We start from the raw sequence: 19,732 nt of genomic DNA on the forward strand, positions 1-19,732 counted from the left end.
TCACTCTGCCCCCGCCCCCACCCCGAAACCCGCCCCCACCCAGAGCCCCTCCCGCACTCTGCCCCCGCCCCCACCCCGAAACCCGCCCCCACCCACAGCCGCTCCCGCACTCTGCCCCCGTCCCCACCCCGAAACCCGCCCCCACCCGGAGCCCCTCCCGCACTCTGCCCCCGCCCCCACCCCGAAACCCGCCCCCACCCACAGCCCCTCCCGCACTCTGCCCCCGTCCCCACCCCGAAACCCACCCCCACCCGGAGCCCCTCCTGCACTCTGCCCCCGCCCCCACCCCGAAACCCGCCCCCACCCGGAGCCCCTCCCACACTGCAAACACCTCGTCTCTGCCCCCACCCCAAAACCCATCCCCACCCCCACCCGCCCCAGCCCATAGCCCCTCCACACCCGAAACCCCCCAGCCCAGCACCCCGATGACACCCCTCATCCTACCCCACTGCAGAGCCTGCACACCCGGGGGGTCCTCCCTGTACTCAGACGATAATGGGGTTGGGCCGCAGGATTTTCTCCAACAGGAAACCATGTGAAAGCTGCTGCCCTAGCTGGGCCTGGCCCCCGCTAGCCAGTCTCCAGGGCTCTGGGGACGAGATCGCCGCGAAGCCAGGCCCCTCCGTTCGGCCTTCCCCCGCCTCGTCCACGCCAGCGAAGTGCCCCGGGTTCGGGAGGGATTCCCAGCCGCCCCCGGGGCTCAGGCCTAACACGGAGTCACACCAGTTTAACGGACCGTGCGGGTAGAGCCTCGTGTGGACACATTCCAACCGCTTTCTGCTTGGGCTGGGCGCGCCCATTGGAAACCCATCGGGCGACGTGTGAGAGGGTCATTCCCTCTGCTCTACAGGGGGAAATGGAGGCAGCCCCCAGCCCCCGTACACTCCCCACTAGGGAATACTTCCTCCCCATCCCCCGGCTGGACCACACCGGAGGAACAGAATTCGGGCACCCCCCCCTCACAGTCACTGCCCTCCCCGGGCTGCGGACCCGTCGCCTGCTCCAACCGCCCCCCCCGGAGCAGCGCCCAGCGGGACATGCGCGTCCTTCCAGCCCCACTCCAGCTGCAACCCCAAGCTCACCGGGGCCCGGAGGGAGGAGGGGGCCCGCCTGGCGCCCACCTCCCGTTGCCCTGACAGCCCCATGGCAGCTGTGGCCGGAGGGGCGACCCCGTTTATTCCAGCTGTGACTTTCCGCGGCTCTGAGCTGTTTCGGCGGGGGGGGGGGGGGGGGGGTGCGACTGCAGGGGGGGTTGACTGGGCCGAATTAGAGGCCGTCCCTTGGACCCCCCAAAGGACACCGCCTGTTGGGCGACGGAGCCGAGCAGCCGGGTAAAACCTCCCCGGTAGCCGGACGGGGGCCTGGGAACAGGCTGAGAGGCCAGCAAGACACCCAGCAGCAGACCGAGGCCTGTGGCCGCCCCCACGTGGAGACCACGGGCCACATTTCTTGGACATTAGGCCACCAAATCCTTCTGAATCTGCCCCCGAGGGCCCTCCCCTGCAGCGCCGCCCAGAGAGCCAAGAGCCCCCCAGGGATGGGCCGGGTCGGCTCGTGGTACCGTGGAAACGTGGCCACGCGGGAAAGGGCGTGTGTCTCCAGGCCCTCGCCGGCCCCAGCTAAGGCCATGCTGGTTGGGCCCCCGCCTGGGCCCAGGGAGCGCGAGCAGCGGGGCCCCCTCCTGGGAGGCCGTGAGCCCCCCCGCCGGGGCCGAGTCAGGCAGCACCGGGACACCCAGGGCGTGAGGCCGGCAGGGCCGTGGCCCCAGGAACTGCCAGGGAGCGAGGGAGAACCGCCCTCCCCGCTCGCGCTGGCTGGGACATGGCCCCCGTGGAGCTACTGACACCCGTCCGGGGGATTTGCCCCATTGCCCTCAACAGCTTGACTCTGATCTACCCCCGTCCGGGTGCCTGGCCCTCAGCACTGCCCACGCAGGGCCCCCAGGCCTCAGGGGCCCGACCGAATCCTACTCATCTCCCCCCCGCTAAGCTAAGCACCGCCGGCCAGTCCCCAGCTCCTGGCGGCTGACAGCACCTTCGCTGGCGTGAGGCCCTACTGCCTTCGCCCAGCAGAGACCGGAGGGGTGAGCTGGGCGCTGGGGGGCCAATGTGGAACGTGGCCTCACTCACACACCTACCACAGCCCCCCATCTCTCACCACCCCTCACATTTCAAACCACTTGTTGGGGTCTGGGGTTTTTTAAACTTTCAGGCTTTGGGCTGGTTTTATTTTCCGTCTCCCATGGTTAGTTCTTTTCATTAAAATCCCTCGTTATCTTCTTCCCCCTTATTAACAAAATTAAAAGGCAACTTCTGAATCCCCCCAATCCCGCGCTTTAGAAAGAAAAGCCTCCGTCAGACACTTTCATTGAGCGATCACACGGGATCATTAAAAAGGATTTTTCTTTTTTCTTAAAAAAAAAAAAAAAAAGCGTCTTAAAAACAACTTTAAATAGAAACGCAGCCGGTGAAATTTCTGTAGCCAGTAAAATCTGAAAATAGCCCTGAACTGGGAGTTTGTCCTCAACCGAAACCTAAATATTTGTGACTATAGCGGCTGGGCAGCTCCGAAGGCAAGCGCTGCTCGGAGCGGCGAGGCGAGAAGGATTGCTCTGTCACCGGGCTCCCTGCTCCTAAGCGTTGCCTTTCATCCAAACAATGAAAACTTTCCCCTTGGGTTTAAAACACAACCCCAGCTCAGTGGGGGCGCACGCACACACACGCACGCACACTCACACACACCCATGCACACTCGCTCACATGCACACACAGGCACACTCACATGCATACACACTAACGCACGCACGCACACTCACACACCCATGCACACTCGCTCACATGCACACACAGGCACACTCACATGCACACACACTAACGCACACACGCACACTCACACACACCCATGCACACTCGCTCACATGCACACACTCACAGGCACACTCACATGCATACACACTCACACACACCCATGCACACTCGCTCACATGCACACACTCACAGGCACACTCACATGCATACACACACACACACACATGCACACTCACTCACATGCACACACAGGCACACTCACATGCATACAAACTCACACACACCCATGCACACTCGCTCACATGCACACACACACACACACACTCACACGCACACACACACATGCACACTCACTCACATACACACACAGGCACACTCACATGCATACAAACTCACACACACCCATGCACACTAGCTCACATGCACACACTCACAGGCACACTCACATGGATACACACTCACACACACATGCACACTCACTCACACGCACACACACACACTCACACTCACGCACACACATGCACACTCACTCACATGCACACACACACTCACACGCACACACACACATGCACACTCACTCACATGCACACACACACTCACACGCACACACACACATGCACACTCACTCACATGCACACACACACTCACACGCACACACACACATGCACACTCACTCACATGCACACACACACACACGCTCACTCTCCCCCAGAGGCCACTGAAATCCAGGCGCCCACCGTGAGTGCCGGGGGCTCCCATTCCACGGTGCGAGGACCCTTGCCTGGGCTCCCCCAGCCCACCCCAGTAAGGAGAAGACAGAAGGGGAGGGGGGGAAAAGAGCATCTTACTTTTTCCAGCTCCTTGGGGTTAGTTCCACCTGGCTTGAGCAAACCCCACGGCTGCGGGGTCAGGCCCGGCTCAGGCCCGGGAGCGCCCGCGGGGGAATTACCTCGAGCGCCGGAGATGCCATCTCTCTGGGTGTCCCGGCCCGGGCCGCTGCAGCGGGTTTGGAGGAGAGACAGGGCGAGGGAACGAGTTGAACCTAGTTAGACAGGACTGGGGGGAGCTGCTTCCCTTTGCACTAAGATCCACCCTCTAATTACAGCCTAGCAGCCTTTGAGCACCCGCTAGGATCCAATGGAGGAGGAGGGACGGGGGAGCAGTTAACAGTTCGGATTGATCCTGGTTTCCTCCGAGGTTAGCCAGGAACGAACTGGGGGTGGGGAGGTGGAAGGGCAGAGGAGAGGAGAACAGAACCCCGGGAGGGGAGAGGAAAAGAACAAAGGGGGGAGACGGGGGACGGGGCAGCAAGAGGCGGGGAAGGATGGAAGGAGGCGAGCGAGCGAGGGAGAGGAGAGGAGAGGGAGAAGGGGGGAAGGAGAGGAGACGGGAGAAAGGGCGGCCCGAGGAAAGGGAAGGGGAGATGCAGAAGGAGGCCAGGAGGAGAAGGAGAAATGGGAGGAAGGCCACGGACGAGGAGGGGGGAAGGAAAGGACAGGGGAGGGATGAGACGGGTTCTATGGGGCTGCACCCCTGGTGCTCCCTGCCCCCTGCAGCCACCCCACGTGCTTGGCCCCGGTTTTCGGGTTCCGTTCGGCAGAGCAGCCGCCTTCTCACCAGTCAGGCCGGGGGGAGGGAGTGGGCAGCGGGCGCAGGGCCGCGCCGGCGGGGACAGATAACGGCCGACCCTGCCGGCCTCTCCAGCCCCCCTAGGCCGAGGGGCAGGGACCGGCTGTGAACAGACGGAAGGATCAGGCCCGGGAGACCCATCCTGCCTCCTGCCCGCTCTGGGCAGACGTTTGCACTGGCACAAAGCACCACCCGGCTCCAGGACGGAGCCACGTCGCCCCCCAGCACACGCCACAGGGTCCCCGAGCACAGGTGGGCCGAGGGCAGGGGAGTCAGCCCTGCCCTCTGGCTGTGGGGCGGGGGAGAGGGGCAGGAAGGACAGCGGCGAGGAGAGAGAACGCAAGGAAGGTACAAAGGAGAGAAGGGCAGACGCAGGCACGTCACGAAGGGAACAGCGAGACAAAGCACGGCCCAGGACCGAGGCGCTGGGGGCGGCTCCAGCTGACGGACCGAGGGGAAGGTGTAAACGGTGCCACTTTAGTCACATGTGGAGCCGGAGTCTGCTCCGCATCGACACTGGAGTGAATCTGCCTGGAGCGAGCAGCCTTGCTCTCATGTAAACAGGTGTGCACCTGGACACTGCTCCGCATCGACACTGGAGTGAATCGGGAGTGAGCAGCCTTGCTCTCATGTAAACAGGTGTGCACCGGGACACTGCTCCGCATCGACACTGGAGTGAATCTGGAGCGAGCAGCCTTGCTCTCATATAAACAGGTGTGCACCTGGACACTGGAGTGAATCGGGAGCGAGCAGCCTTGCTCTCATGTAAACAGGTGTGCACCTGGACACTGCTCCGCATCGACACTGGAGTGAATCTGGAGCGAGCAGCCTTGCTCTCATATAAACAGGTGTGCACCTGGACACTGGAGTGAATCTGGAGCGAGCAGCCTTGCTCTCATGTAAACAGGCTGCACGCGCTGGCTGGCTGGGCTAGGACACTCGCGTTCGAGAGCAGGCGGGGCTGTTTTCACTAGTGAAGGGGGCCAGACGGCAGGGGTGTCCACGTTCCCGGCTTTGGCAGGGGAGAAGTCGTCTGCGCTCCAGAGGGACAAAGTGGGGTCTAGTGGTTAGCGCAGGGGAGTCAGTCCTGCTGGGTTCTATTTCTGCTTGCGCAGTGTGAACTTGTGTGGAGCCAGTGCCCTGCCCCGTGCCTCAGTTTCCCCCCCCCCTGCAGCAGGGGCTGGCCAGCCTGCCTTTGAATGCCTAGGATGAAAGGCAGCGAGGAGGCCCAGGTGCGATTGTTTGGAGCCTGCCTAGGGCTGATTTCGTGCTTCCCACCGAGAGCGAGGCACGCTCGGGTTTAAGCTCAGAAACCCCCCAATCACCTACGAGCTGAGGGTGCGATGGCGGGGGAGGGGCAGGTTTGCATGGCCCCAAGGAAGAGAAATGCAGCCGAGTCGCCCTAGGAGTGAGGGGGAGGGTGGGGCTAAGTGACTGCATTGTGGAGCCTCTCCGAGGGGGCCCCCCACAGCCGGGACATGCACCCCCAGACCCGGGCTTGCCCCTGACTCCGTACAGGTCTCTGCACTCCCCCGGATGTAACCCACAACCACCACCCTGCCCCCCAGCTACTGCAGCTCTGCCTTTCGGGCCTGTCGGTCTCCGGTTCCCCCCCCCCCCCCCCCCGTAGGAGCCAGGCGTCCGAGGGAAGCGGTAACCCCTACGCCGCGGAGGGCCCCGTGCGCCCAGCGCTGCCCTGCTGTGGCTAACAGCTCCCCCGTGCGTTTGGCTTTGGCCTGTCTAAGGGCCCTTTACACCCTCCAGCTGCCCCCCGGGGGCTGCCTGGGACAACCGAGGGGGTAAAAGCCACCCCCGCACGGACACAGGGCCCAGCCAGGCCTGTAAAATCAGCAGGGCCGACGCAGGCACAGATGCATCGGCCTGCCCGGGGCGCCCCCCCCCCCCCAGGAGCTGGGGCCCCCCCCCCCCCCCAGGAGCTGGGGCATGACCCCACTGGCTGCCCCAGCAGGAAGGAAGGTGCATGGTAAATCCAGCTCAGTGCTCACACCCTGCCCCTCCCCCCGGCCTCAGGGCGCTAGGCGTGGGAGGATCAGATGTGCAGATAAGCCCTGCGAGGAACCTGTTTGCTGGGTGTCCTGCCAGCCCCGGGGAAGGGGTAGGAGGGTGGAAAGATCCTGACCTGCTACCGGTGGAACCGCTCCAGTCCGGCGCCCCCAGGACCGACGGGGCCGAAGCAGAGAGTTTGCCGGACCGGGGGGGTCAATATTGTCTAGCCGCATGAGCGACAGAGCCCCTGCTCCCTGGGAAGACGCTGGGGGGTGAATAACAGCCCAGAACGCTGAGGGCCGGGCCGGGGCTGTAACCAGCTTACGGGGCCCCGGGGAACTTGGCCAGCCCCCGCTAAGCGCCCCCGGGTAGCTGACATCCCGCGGGAGCACGGAGGTCGAGAGATTCGACCTGTTCTCCTGTAGCCTCGTGCCCTTCCTCTATCGGCAACGCAACAGGGGCCGGTGGCTCTGGCAGACTCACAAAGCCGGGCTCCTTGTTGGTTTTGCTGAAACAGACGAACACGGATGCCCCCGAAACCTCCCGACTGGTGAGCTCGAAATCCGGGCGGTCCAACGACTGGACGTGGGGCTAGAAAAAGTCACCCTGGAAATCGGCTGCACGCGGTCATGGGGCGTGGCAGGCGAGGGGCCGGGCCCTAGAAGCGGCAGGGACCGCGGCGTGGCAGGCGAGGGGCCGGGCCCTAGAGGCGGCAGGGACCGCGGCGTGGCAGGCGAGGGGCCGGGCCCTAGTCACCAGGGGGGGCGGCCGTACAGCGCCGTGCGCAGTCACCGGGCGGGCGGCCGTACAGCGCCGTGCGCAGTCACCGGGGGGGGCGGCCGTACAGCGCCGTGCGCAGTCACCGGGGGGGGGGCGGCCGTACGGCGCCGTGCGCAGTCACCGGGGGGGGGCGGCCGTACGGCGCCGTGCGCAGTCACCGGGGGGGGGGCGGCCGTACGGCGCCGTGCGCAGTCACCGGGGGGGGGCGGCCGTACAGCGCCGTGCGCAGTCACCAGGGGGGCGGCCGTACAGCGCCGTGCGCAGTCACCGGGGGGGGGGCGGCCGTACGGCGCCGTGCGCAGTCACCGGGGGGGCGGCCGTGCGGCGCCGTGCGCAGTCACCAGGGGGGCGGCCGTGCGGCGCCGTGCGCAGTCACCAGGGGGGGCGGCCGTGCGGCGCCGTGCGCAGTCACCAGGGGGGCGGCCGTGCGGCGCCGTGCGCAGTCACCAGGGGGGCGGCCGTACGGCGCCGTGCGCAGTCACCAGGGGGGCGGCCGTACGGCGCCGTGCGCAGTCACCAGGGGGGGGGGCGGCCGTACGGCGCCGTGCGCAGTCACCGGGGGGGCGGCCGTACGGCGCCGTGCGCAGTCACCGGGGGGGCGGCCGTACGGCGCCGTGCGCAGTCACCGGGGGGGCGGCCGTGCGGCGCCGTGCGCAGTCACCGGGGGGGCGGCCGTGCGGCGCCATGCGCAGTCACCAGGGGGTCGGCCGTGCGGCGCCGTGCGCAGTCACCAGGGGGGCGGCCGTACAGCGCCGTGCGCAGTCACCAGGGAGGCGGGCGGCCGTGCAGCGCCGTGCGCAGTCACCGGGGGGGCGGCCGTACAGCGCCGTGCGCAGTCACCAGGGAGGCGGCCGTGCAGCGCCGTGCGCAGTCACCGGGGGAGGCGGCCGTGCAGCGCCGTGCACAGTCACTGGGGGGGGCGGCCGTGCAGCGCCGTGCGCAGTCACCAGGGAGGCAGCCGTGCAGCGCCGTGCGCAGTCACCAGGGGGCGGGCGGCCGTGCAGCACCGTGCGCAGTCACCGGGGGGGCGGCCGTGCAGCGCCGTGCGCAGTCACCGGGGGGGCGGCCGTGCAGCGCCGTGCGCAGTCACCGGGGGGCGGGCGGCCGTGCAGCGCCGTGCGCAGTCACCGGGGGGGGGCGGCCGTGCAGCGCCGTGCGCAGTCACCAGGGGGCGGGCGGCCGTGCGGCGCCGTGCGCAGTCACCAGGGAGGCGGCCATGCAGCGCCGTGCGCAGTCACCAGGGGGCGGGCGGCCGTGCAGCGCCGTACGCAGTCACCAGGGGGCGGGCGGCCGTGCAGCACCGTGCGCAGTCACCGGGGGGGGCGGCCATGCGGCGCTGTGCGCAGTCACCGGGGGGGGGGCGGCCGTGCAGCGCCGTGCGCAGTCACCGGGGGGCGGGCGGCCGTGCGGCGCCGTGCGCAGTCACCAGGGAGGCGGCCGTGCAGCGCCGTACGCAGTCACCAGGGGGCGGGCGGCCGTGCAGCACCGTGCGCAGTCACCGGGGGGGGCGGCCATGCGGCGCCGTGCGCAGTCACCGGGGGGGGGCGGCCGTGCAGCGCCGTGCGCAGTCACCGGGGGGGGGGGGGCGGCCGTGCAGCGCCGTGCGCAGTCACCGGGGGGGGGGGGGCGGCCGTGCAGCGCCGTGCGCAGTCACCGGGGGGGGGGGCGGCCGTGCAGCGCCGTGCGCAGTCACCGGGGGGCGGGCGGCCGTGCGGCGCCGTGCGCAGTCACCGGGGGGCGGGCGGCCGTGCGGCGCCGTGCGCAGTCACCGGGGGGCGGGCGGCCGTGCGGCGCCGTGCGCAGTCACTGGGGGGGCGGCCATGCGGCGCCGTGCGCAGTCACCAGGGGGGCGGCCGTGCGGCGCCGTGCGCAGTCACCGGGGGGGCGGCCGTGCGGCGCCGTGCGCAGTCACTGGGGGGGCGGCCATGCGGCGCCGTGCGCAGTCACCAGGGGGGCGGCCGTGCGGCGCCGTGCGCAGTCACCGGGGGGGCGGGCGGCCGTGCGGCGCCGTGCGCAGTCACCGGGGGGGCGGGCGGCCGTGCGGCGCCGTGCGCAGTCACCAGGGGGGCGGCCGTGCGGCGCCGTGCGCAGTCACCGGGGGGCGGGCGGCCGTGCGGCGCCGTGCGCAGTCACCGGGGGGCGGGCGGCCGTGCAGCGCCGTGCGCAGTCACTGGGGGGGCGGCCATGCGGCGCCGTGCGCAGTCACCAGGGGGGCGGCCGTGCGGCGCCGTGCGCAGTCACCGGGGGGGCGGCCGTGCGGCGCCGTGCGCAGTCACCGGGGGGGCGGCCGTGCGGCGCCGTGCGCAGTCACCGGGGGGGCGGCCGTGCGGCGCCGTGCGCAGTCACCGGGGGGGGCGGCCGTGCGGCGCCGTGCGCAGTCACCGGGGGGGCGGCCGTACGGCGCCGTGCGCAGTCACCGGGGGGGGAGCCGTACGGCGCCGTGCGCAGTCACCGGGGGGGGAGCCGTACAGCGCCGTGCGCAGTCACCGGGGGGGCGGCCGTGCGGCGCCGTGCGCAGTCACCAGGGAGGCGGGCGGCCGTGCAGCGCCGTGCGCAGTCACCAGGGAGGCGGGCGGCCGTGCAGCGCCGTGCGCAGTCACCGGGGGGGGCGGCCGTACAGCGCCGTGCGCAGTCACCAGGGAGGCGGGCGGCCGTGCAGCGCCGTGCGCAGTCACCGGGGGGGCGGCCGTACAGCGCCGTGCGCAGTCACCAGGGAGGCGGCCGTGCAGCGCCGTGCGCAGTCACCAGGGAGGCGGCCGTGCAGCGCCGTGCACAGTCACTGGGGGGGGCGGCCGTGCAGCGCCGTGCACAGTCACCAGGGAGGCGGCCGTGCAGCGCCGTGCGCAGTCACCAGGGGGCGGGCGGCCGTGCAGCACCGTGCGCAGTCACCGGGGGGGCGGCCGTGCAGCGCCGTGCGCAGTCACCAGGGGGCGGGCGGCCGTGCGGCGCCGTGCGCAGTCACCAGGGAGGCGGCCGTGCAGCGCCGTGCGCAGTCACCAGGGAGGCGGGCGGCCGTGCAGCGCCGTACGCAGTCACCAGGGGGCGGGCGGCCGTGCAGCACCGTGCGCAGTCACCGGGGGGGGGCGGCCATGCGGCGCCGTGCGCAGTCACCGGGGGGGGGCGGCCGTGCAGCGCCGTGCGCAGTCACCGGGGGGCGGGCGGCCGTGCGGCGCCGTGCGCAGTCACCAGGGAGGCGGCCGTGCAGCGCCGTACGCAGTCACCAGGGGGCGGGCGGCCGTGCAGCACCGTGCGCAGTCACCGGGGGGGGCGGCCATGCGGCGCCGTGCGCAGTCACCGGGGAGGCGGCCGTGCAGCGCCGTGCGCAGTCACCGGGGGGGGGCGGCCGTGCAGCGCCGTGCGCAGTCACCGGGGGGCGGGCGGCCGTGCAGCGCCGTGCGCAGTCACCGGGGGGGGGCGGCCGTGCAGCGCCGTGCGCAGTCACCGGGGGGCGGGCGGCCGTGCGGCGCCGTGCGCAGTCACCGGGGGGGGGCGGCCGTACAGCGCCGTGCGCAGTCACCGGGGGGGGGCGGCCGTGCGGCGCCGTGCGCAGTCACCAGGGAGGCGGCCGTGCAGCACCGTGCGCAGTCATGGGGCGGCCAGAGGGCAGCCATGCAGCTGACAGCAGCAGGAGGAGCCGGGGCAGCCCACACTGAGCTGTCAGGGTGCCGCTTGCCAGCGTCTATCACCGTCCCGCCCGCCGAAGGGTTAAGCCGGCGGCGGCCCGGATCCCGGGTCCGAGGGCAGCGCCGTGCCGCAGCACCCTTCGGCCATTCAAAGGCTTTGCGGTGGCCCGCGCAAAGGGAGCGCGCGAGGGGAAATGAAAGGGTTAGAAATACACACGCCACTTAGGCCTGGGCTGATTACAGGGCAGAGCCGGAGGCTGGCTGCGCAGGAAACTCGCTCCCTTATTTTAGTAGCGGGCGCTCTGGGGGCCCCGGCTGCCGCTCACGGCTCTTGGAGTATTTATATCCCTGTGCAACGGGCGGGGCCGGACGGGGGCCTGATGAAACTGGGGGTGAAAGTGCCAAGGGGCAGCCGAGACCCTGCGAGCCCAACCAGCCGGGGAGACGGGGGAAGCCTCTGGCTCGGGGGCCCATCACGTGAGGCAACAAGCCAGGGGCTCCTGGGTTCTCGTTCCCGGCTCTGGGTGACCCGGGACTCGCTCCCCTCCTGGGCTGCTGGGCTCCTCAATCAGCGTCTGGCACGTGCAGCTCCCGGGGTCGGCGCTCAGGTGCCACGCCGTGTGGCAAGGCCGGGCAGCCCTCTCTGTGGAAGGCAGACACTGCTCGGGTCCTTCCAATACCGGAGATTTTGATTCCCCATCTCCAGGGTTGGAAATGCAGTGTTAAGGGGACCCTGGCTACATAACCTTAACTCTGCCCTTTTGGAGATCACAGAACCTCACCCCTTTGCAGGCCAGAGTGGGTCAGACCACAGGCCCTTGAACCCAGTACCCAGCAACGGGCGAGGCCAGGTGCTTCCAAGAGAATGAACACAAGAGGCCGGGGGGCTGGGGGCCGAGGACCCTGCGCACAGAGTAGTCCCTGAGCTCGGCTCCCTCCGCGGATCACGTCCTTTTCTGGATGCTGCTGCCTCCCCGCACACGCAGCGGCGCAGGGGCGGGGCGGGCAGCGGTGCGAGAGGCAGGGGGAGGCGCAGCCTGCCTGGCCCCGCTCACGCTCCGCCCTCAGCTGAGCCCCCCAGCCCTCCGGGGCAGCCTGGGCAGGTCCCCAGCCCCCCCAAGAAGCCGAGGGGCCGCAGCGCCGGGGCCCGCAACAGAGCCAGCTGCCCCCTCCCGTCGGAGCCCAGAACCCTCGGACTCAGGGGCCTCGGGAGGTCGACTCCGGTCCCCGGCCCCCGGCAGGACCCAGCAGCGAGCATCCCTGGCCGGCGCGGGTCCAACCTGCTCGTCAAGATCAACAGGGACAGAGATTCCACAGCCCCCCCCCCCCGGCGATTGATCCCCCCCCCCCCCGGCGATTGATCCCCGTGTTTCACCCCCTCCCCCGACAGGCAGGACGCTTTTCCTAACGTCCAACCTCAACCTCCCTGGCTGCTTGTCCTGCCGCAGAGGCCGAGGGGAACGATTCGTCTCCCTCCCCCTGGGGACAAACACCCCTCTAGGGACTGGAAAGCTGCTCACGTCCCCTCAGGCGTCTGTTCCAGACTAAAGCAGCCCAGTGCCCCCAGGCCCCCACCCAGCTCCTGCTCCAGACCTTTCATCCTTCCGTGTTGTTCTAACCATTGGACCACACTCCCCTCCTTGATGTGCACTAGAGCCCCGGAGACCCCACTCAGCTTTCTCAGCTCTAAGCCACTGGTCCCAGCACTCCCCTCTCAGAGCCACATCTGCTCTAACCACTAGCTCACACACCCTCCTCAGTCGGAGAACGGAGCCGGGGTCCTGGCTAATCGCTGGACCAAGTGCGGGGAGCAGATCCCAGGACGACTGCGAAATCTAGAAAATCCTCCCCCGGGGGGAACCCCGAACCCACCCGCCCCAGGGGCACGACGAGCTGACAGGTCTGCCCGCCGGAAACTCAAAGCGCCAGAGGAATCGTTTGCATGTGTGGGGCTGGGCCCTGCGTGGGGCGGGGCGGGCGGGGCCATCGCTGGGAGGCGAGGGGCTGGAGGGGGCAGGGAAGACGGGATGAGTCAGGTGGGGAATGTTCCTCACCGGGGTCCAGGGGAGGCTGCAGCAGGGAGAAAAAAGGGAAAGTGAAACAGAAAGTGTAGTGAGAAAGCCAGGGTGGGGCGGGGGCGGGTGCAGGCTGTAGGGGGGGGGGGGGAGGAGTTGCAAGGGCTGATGAACCCGGGGGAGCTGCAGGATCTGTGGGGGTTGCAGGGGCCGCAGGGTCGGGGGAGGGTTTGTGGGGGCCACAGGGTGTTACGTGGGGGAGGGGGCTGGGGGTGGCTGCACAGCTGGGCTGGACTCGGAGTGACTTGAACCCAGGTCCCCCCACCCTGATGGCCATGGGGGCGGGGGGTCTCTCGCTGGTGTATCCCTCCAGAGGCAGAACAGGCCGAGGTTTGGAATCTCCCGGGGTGCCCGGAGCAGGGGCGCGTGTCCTCCCAGCACGGGGCAGACACCGCGGCTCCGCCCCAGCAGGGACACGTGCCCCCGAACCCCACCTCAGACGTTATCGGAGTGAGCTTCCCCACGACAGTGCCCAGCCGGGACCCCGGCGCCGCGAGCTTCCCCGCGGCAGTGCCCAGCCGGGACCCCGGCGCCGCGAGCTTCCCCGCGGCAGTGCCCAGCCGGGACCCCGGCGCCACGAGCTTCCCCACGGCAGTGCCCAGCCAGGACCCCGGCGCCGCGAGCTTCCCCGCGGCAGTGCCCAGCCGGGACCCCGGCGCCGCGAGCTTCCCCGCGGCAGTGCCCAGCCGGGACCCCGGCGCCGCGAGCTTCCCCACGGCAGTGCCCAGCCAGGACCCCGGCGCCGCGAGCTTCCCCGCGGCAGTGCCCAGCCGGGACCCCGGCGCCGCGAGCTTCCCCGCGGCAGTGCCCAGCCGGGACCCCGGCGCCGCGAGCTTCCCCGCGGCAGTGCCCAGCCGGGACCCCGGCGCCGCGAGCTTCCCCGCGGCAGTGCCCAGCCGGGACCCCGGCGCCGCGAGCTTCCCCGCGGCAGTGCCCTGAGTTAGCCCCCTCGAGACCCGTCCTTTCTGCGTGAGGAGGCCGGCGTGGAGGCACCGTCTGGCCTGCTCCGGTGGCTCCCCCGGGCCCTTCCCGTGTGGGAGGCGGTCGCCGTGCGGCCCAGGGAAGTTGCCTCCCCCAGGGGCCAGCCGCTGCTTGGCCTGCCCAGGGAGCCTTTTGACTCATCGCCCGGGTAGCCGCAGGCTGGGGATGGTGACGGCAGCACTTCTCCGCTCTCCCTCTCCGGCCGCCCCCTCCTTACGGGGCCCCAGCCCCGACCCCACTGGGATCAGGCCCCCAGCCCGAACGGGCTTCCGCTTGCAGGCCGATTCAGCCAGAGCCAGCCCCTGCTCGACCCCCTGCCCCCACATCCCTGTCCCGTATCCTCCATCCCTCCCACGCCCGGCCCCGGCCCTGCTTCCGAGAGCTTTTCCTGCTCAACTTTCCCCTGGTATTAATAGTTCGCCAACCACCGTGACTCAGACGAGCCCTCGGCTGCCCCGGGCCCCTCGCCCCAACGTTAACCCTCTCGGCTCCCCCTCCCCGGCCCCGACTGGCCCTGGCCCTGCGTGGGCACAGGTGGGTTTCGGCGGGGCTGGCTCACCCAAGGCCGGACAGGCGGTGGCCTGGTTCCTTCCCCCGACCCCTGGGCCAAAGGACCCAGGGGACCAGCCCCGGCAGCCCCCCGGCACAGGGCTGCCCCAGAGCTGGGGACATGCTGGGCCTGCCAGCCGGCTCTTGGGGGCTGAGCGGCAGTGGGCGGATGTGGGGCCAGTGGAGCTGCCAGGGATGGCCCGAAGGTGGGTCCCCCCACCCCACCCCACGGGGCCTTGTTGGACTCTCTTGCCGGGACAGTGGCCTGGGAGAATCCACGGCGAGTTTCCCTCCCTCTCTTGCTTCCTCCCTCTCTCCGGCAGCCCCCGCTGGTTGCTTCCTCCCCTCCCCCTCGCCCGGCTCCAGCCTCGGCCCCGATGCTTCCTTTGTGGTCACAGGGACTGAAATAACCCTCCCTTAATGGGTGTGTGGGTGCGGCCCTGCGGCTCCTGCGAGCTCCTCCCGAGCCCGGCTCGCCCCTGCCAGCTGCCACGGGGCTCCAGACAGCTCCGCGGCAAGTAGCAGAGGGGACACCGCAAGCATGCTGGGGGGGTGCGAGCCACCCACCCTTCCTCCGGGGGGAGGGAGCCAGCCCGTGGCCCCCTCCGAGGGAACATCCCGGGGGTGGGGCCGGGGCTGGGGCGGTCCTAGTCTCTTGCTGGGACATGGGTCCCGTCATCCAAAGCCTCACGCGGGTCCTGCCGATCTGCTGCCCCCGGCTCCCTGATCCCCCGTCAGTCCTGGAGCAGGGGCGGTGACAAAGGGCAAGCAGGCGGCCGGGCGCCTGGGCCCAGCCCCTATGGGCTCCCGTTTCCACGCACCCTGTGCCGCCTCGGGACGGTTTCTACCTCGTACCCGGCTCCAGGAACGAGCCGCGCGCAGGGCCCTGGGGAGGGTCCACAGGGCTGAAACCTTCCAGCCGCGGGCACAGACGGGCTTCCGGTGCCACCTCAGACCCGCCCCTGCCACCGGGCGCCTCCCTCCGAGCCGGGTGCTACGACGCGCCTGCTGCTTGCCACAGGGCCCGGGGGAGGCTGCCGCGCGAGGACGGCGTTTCTCCGGGCCGGAAGGCTGCGCGGGGAGAGGGGGCGAGTTCCGCCTCTGCCCCTCCCGGTTCCCACAGCCCCTCCCCCCATGACACCCGGCCCGCGATCCCGCCGGGGCTCTCAGCCCTGCGCCCTCCCCCCCGGGCCCGTGCTCTCTCCTGGGGCCCTTCCACTCCCACTGGGGCTGGGACCAGCCTGAAGGGCAAGGGTGGGCGATCTGGGCACTAGGATAAAGCGGGGCGAACCACGCTCAGTTCCCTGCTACCCCACCGGCTCCCTGTGCCTCAGTGCCCATCTGTGAAATGGGCATCGCAACCCTGCCTCCCCTGGGGGCGTGGTGGGGATGAATACACCCCCGATCATGAAGCACTTTGAGGGGTCTCCCAGACCCCCCCCACTAGACTGCACTGCCTTTCTGCTGGCCTATGGTCTCTCCAGCCCCTCCAAGGCCAGGTTAGCCAGCCTGGGCTCGGATCCCGTTCCAAGCCCTGGGGCCGGCGTCGCCCTCCCACTCTCTAACCAGGAGATGGAGGGGGAGGTATGTTCCCCACTGTCCTGGTTTTGGGGGGTTTATCTTCCCTTCGGCCACGCAAATGCTAAAGCCACGGGCAGCAGAGACCCCTCCCCGGCGTACGGCCCCGGGAGCTTTACGCACAGGGCTGGCGCCCCCTAGTGGCTGGGCTCTCGGAGGCACAGACACAAGCACTAACACCCCCCCTCCCCTCCCCAGGGCTCTTTGCAGCTGGCTCCCTGGGGCAGCGAGTTGTGTTTGTGGAGCGAGGGGGCAGAGGGCTGGATCCCAGCGCCCTAATGATTTGTACTCCATACAGACACAGTGAGAGACAGGCAAAATAAACAAAGGGCGAGAGGGGAAACTGAGGCACGGAGCAGGGACTTGCCCAAGGCCTCCCAGCAGGCCAGTGGCGCGGCCAGGATCACACACACGTCTCCTTAGTGCGAGGAGGCGGCTCTCCCCAGTGGACCCATGCGGGCTTAAGGACTGCCTGCCGCGCCAGGAGCTGTACAGCCAGCCAGCCAACCCCCAGAAGGGGTGCCCAGGCGCCGACGAGGTGCCATGGCTGGTCAGGCCTGGCTGGGGAGGGAGGGACGCGGGGTAAGAGCCGCGCTGGGGGCACAGACTTGCCATCCCGCCCTGGAACAGGGGGGTTCCCGGTGGAGCCAGCTGGGGAGTAAGGGCAGGAGCCAAAACCATGCGACATACGCAGCCCATCAGGCAGCCCTGGGCCGGCCAGGATCACGCTCAGCAAGATCCAGGAGCCTCAGCCCAGGGCTAGGGGTGAAAGTAACTTTCCTTCCTTACAAGTCCTGTCCTACTGGGCAGGGCCGGGCCGGCCTACGGGGAGTGCAGGATGGACTCAGGGCCAAATGACACCCACCCATCCCCCAACCCCACCCATTGATCCCCCAAACTCCACCCACCCACCCCTTGTCCATCACCTTCTCTCTCTCCCGCCACGTGCCATGTGCCCATCCCCCTGGCCTCTGGGCCTGACCCAAGCTAGCAGGAGCCATCCCTCAGTCCCCCAGCTGCCAGGAGCCTGCGCAGGGGGCGGCAGGGCTGGGCCGGCCGAGGGCACGTCCCCGTTGCAGTGGAGCAGTGGGGCCAGCCCCACCACGCTGGCCCTGCCACGGCTCTGTGGCCCGGGCTCGGTTTCGATGACTCATCATTTCGAGTGAGCACACAAACCATAATTAGGTTTGGAATATAAATATGGAAAGTGACGCCGATGTTGCCGACCGATAGAGCTTCCCGGATCATTATGTGTGGAGCTATTTTCTGAACAAAGAGCCTCACATTCCAGTTGTGAACTCGGCCCAGGGAGATTTATGGGCTGCGGGGGTTGGGGGGGCCTGGGCGTCTGGGGGGCACCGTCGGAACCGCCCTCTCCCCGCGAGGGGCCAGGCAGCTCCGACCCCTGCAGAGGCAGCGCCCTGCCAGAGGGGCCACAGGGGAGCCGAGCCAGGTGGGCAGAAGAGCCTCATGCAAGCCACCCAGGCCACGGCGGCAGGGTCACGCCGGGCCCAGGGCCTGTCCGGGCAGTGGCGCGTTACTAGAGACCCGGGCGGGGGCCGTGGTCACTGGTGAAACAAGGCCACCGCCAGCAGCGGCTCCGGCCCCTGGAAATTCTGCCCCCGACATGCGCAGCCCCCGCCCTACACCCCAGCCCCCTCCCCTTCGCCCCATGCCACGGCGGGGGAAACCGAGTCAGGGAGGCAACCCCCTGCCTGTCTCAGGTGGGACTTGGCCCAGGGGCCTCCCGGTTCTAATCACCCCTGGTCAGATTCCCAGCGCGGCCCCGCGCCTTAGGGGATAGGCCCCACCAGGAAAGTTGGGGGCAGGAGGGGGCTGCAGTCCTCTGGGTCAGCCCCCTGCTGGCCAAGGAGCCGCCCCCCGTGGGGAGAGAGGCCCCCTGCTGGCCGCCCCCTTTCCCGCAGCTCTGCCGCTCCCCCCCGGCACCCCACTTGAACCCTCCCTGGTCTGTGGAGTTGCTATCACAGCCCCCCGCAGGGCCACGGTCATCCCAGGGGGTCCCAGGCTCCATGGCAGCGCCCCTGGAGGGACCCGGCGCGCACTGGCCGGGCAGCAGTGGGGACCTGGCCGGGGAAAGTTCGGGGGCTTCTCGGGAGGGCCTGGATGCTGGGCCGGCTTGGGGAAGGCGGCGGGGGACACCGGGCCTTTCCCCGGGAGTGCAGCCAAGCCGAGCCAGGGACTGGTGCTGAGGGAGCCGGCAGGTTTCATGCGCCCCAGGTCGGCGTTTGGCTGAGCCGGAAGACGCCTGTGTCCACGTGGGGCGCTGCCCTGCCTAGCCCTAGGGCTGTGCGGTCACGCCCCGCCGTCGGCCGAGGCCACGTCCCCTGCAGACGAGCCCAGTCCCCATTCAGACTGCCGGGTCCTGCGCCCCGGCCTGCTTTGCCAGCACCGGCGCTGCTCGTTCAGGTGGCTTCACGCGTCCCCCTCGGCCTCCGCAGCCATGTGGGCAGCCTCCCTGCAGGGCAGCCGGCCACGTAACCATGGCCCCCGGCTGCACCCCAGCAGCGCTGGCTAGCGACGCCACGGCCCCCCCGCAACGTGTGTGGCGCTCCACCGCTTACCCAAGCTGGCGGGGAATCGGTGCCAGAACCCGGCTCCGTGTTACTCGCCCGACTGAGCCGAGCCTTTGGGGTTTGCCTGGACCAGCAAAGGGGCGGAGATCAGCCCAGCGTGGAGATGCTAGTCCCAGCGGGCTCAGCTGCGCTTGGCGAGCTCCGCGCCCAGCGGTTCCGGCAGGACGGCCGGTTTGTTCTGCCCAGGCTGCCTCACGCCGGCCCGGCTGAACCCCCTTCCCGGCGGGAGCCAGCACGTGCGCACTGGGAGCCTGGGCCGGGGGAGCTGTCCCCAGAGACAGGGGAGCGACCCTTGTGGCTACACGCGGCCAGTAGGAGTCACGGCCCTGCCTCGGCGGCAGAGGAGTTTCCTTTGAGCCCAGAAGCGTGCGAATCTGGATTGTGAACGGACAGAGTCCAGGCTGGGCCTCGGGAAGACGTTGTTAGCTCCGAGTCAGGAGGGAATCGCCCCTTCCCCTCCGCGCCGACCTTGCACCACCGGGCGGCGAGATCACTGGGGAACACGGGGACCCCTGCAGACATGGGTCACCCCGGCCCCAAGCTCGGAAACAGCCCAACGGGCTAAGATCTGACTCCGAGGTCCAGCCGAGGGCCTGGGCACCCGAGAGCTTCACAGCGGGGGTAGGAACGCAATAGTGCAGTCGATGAACCGATGAGACACCCCCCCCACACACACACCCCTCTCCTGCCAGTAAGTGTGTTAGCAGGCTGGCCAGCAGCCCGGCTCACGCTGGGCCCCGGACCGCCCCCCGCTGCGGCTCTGCCTTTCACGTGTGTTAGGAGCCGAGCGGGCAGGCAGCCCGGCTCAGCTCTGAGTCGCGCCGGGTTCAGGAGCTCAGACTCACCCTGGACAGGGGCTGCTGCTGCCTCTGTATCAGAGGCAGCAGCGCAGCACGACAGGCAGCCGGGCTGCGAGGGGAGCTGGTTTTAAAACTGGCTCCCCTCACGCACCAGCTCTCACCAAGTACCCTGCACAGCTGCCTCTGAAACAAAGGCAATAGCACGGAGTGACAGGGGGCTCCTCGGGACGGGGGCGGAGCATACTGGCTGCCGGCCCCGCCCCCAGGGACTATAGAACAGTCGGCTAGCCGGTAAGAATTCGTGAGCTT

At 69.4% G+C, this 19,732-nt stretch overlaps 1 protein-coding gene across 3 annotated transcripts in view; it reads right to left on the reverse strand.

The window, feature by feature from the left end:
- SP7 (Sp7 transcription factor) overlaps positions 1–19,732 on the reverse strand; it is a 37,250-nt gene that overhangs the window by 15,115 nt on the left and 2,403 nt on the right. Inside the window, exon 1 of one of the 3 annotated variants that reach the window (XM_075901608.1) lies at positions 3,757–4,173. The exons of 1 other annotated variant lie outside the window; for it this stretch is intronic. In XM_075901608.1, the coding sequence (XP_075757723.1) occupies positions 3,757–3,777 (21 nt within the window). In that variant the 5' untranslated portion in view covers positions 3,778–4,173. Of the gene's footprint in view, positions 1–3,655; positions 4,174–19,732 lie in introns of those variants that run through there. One more of the 3 variants, XM_075901609.1, reaches the window with a different exon arrangement.

This window comes from Pelodiscus sinensis, chromosome 19 (assembly GCF_049634645.1).
Source record: "Pelodiscus sinensis isolate JC-2024 chromosome 19, ASM4963464v1, whole genome shotgun sequence".
Classification (NCBI taxonomy): domain Eukaryota; kingdom Metazoa; phylum Chordata; order Testudines; family Trionychidae; genus Pelodiscus; species Pelodiscus sinensis.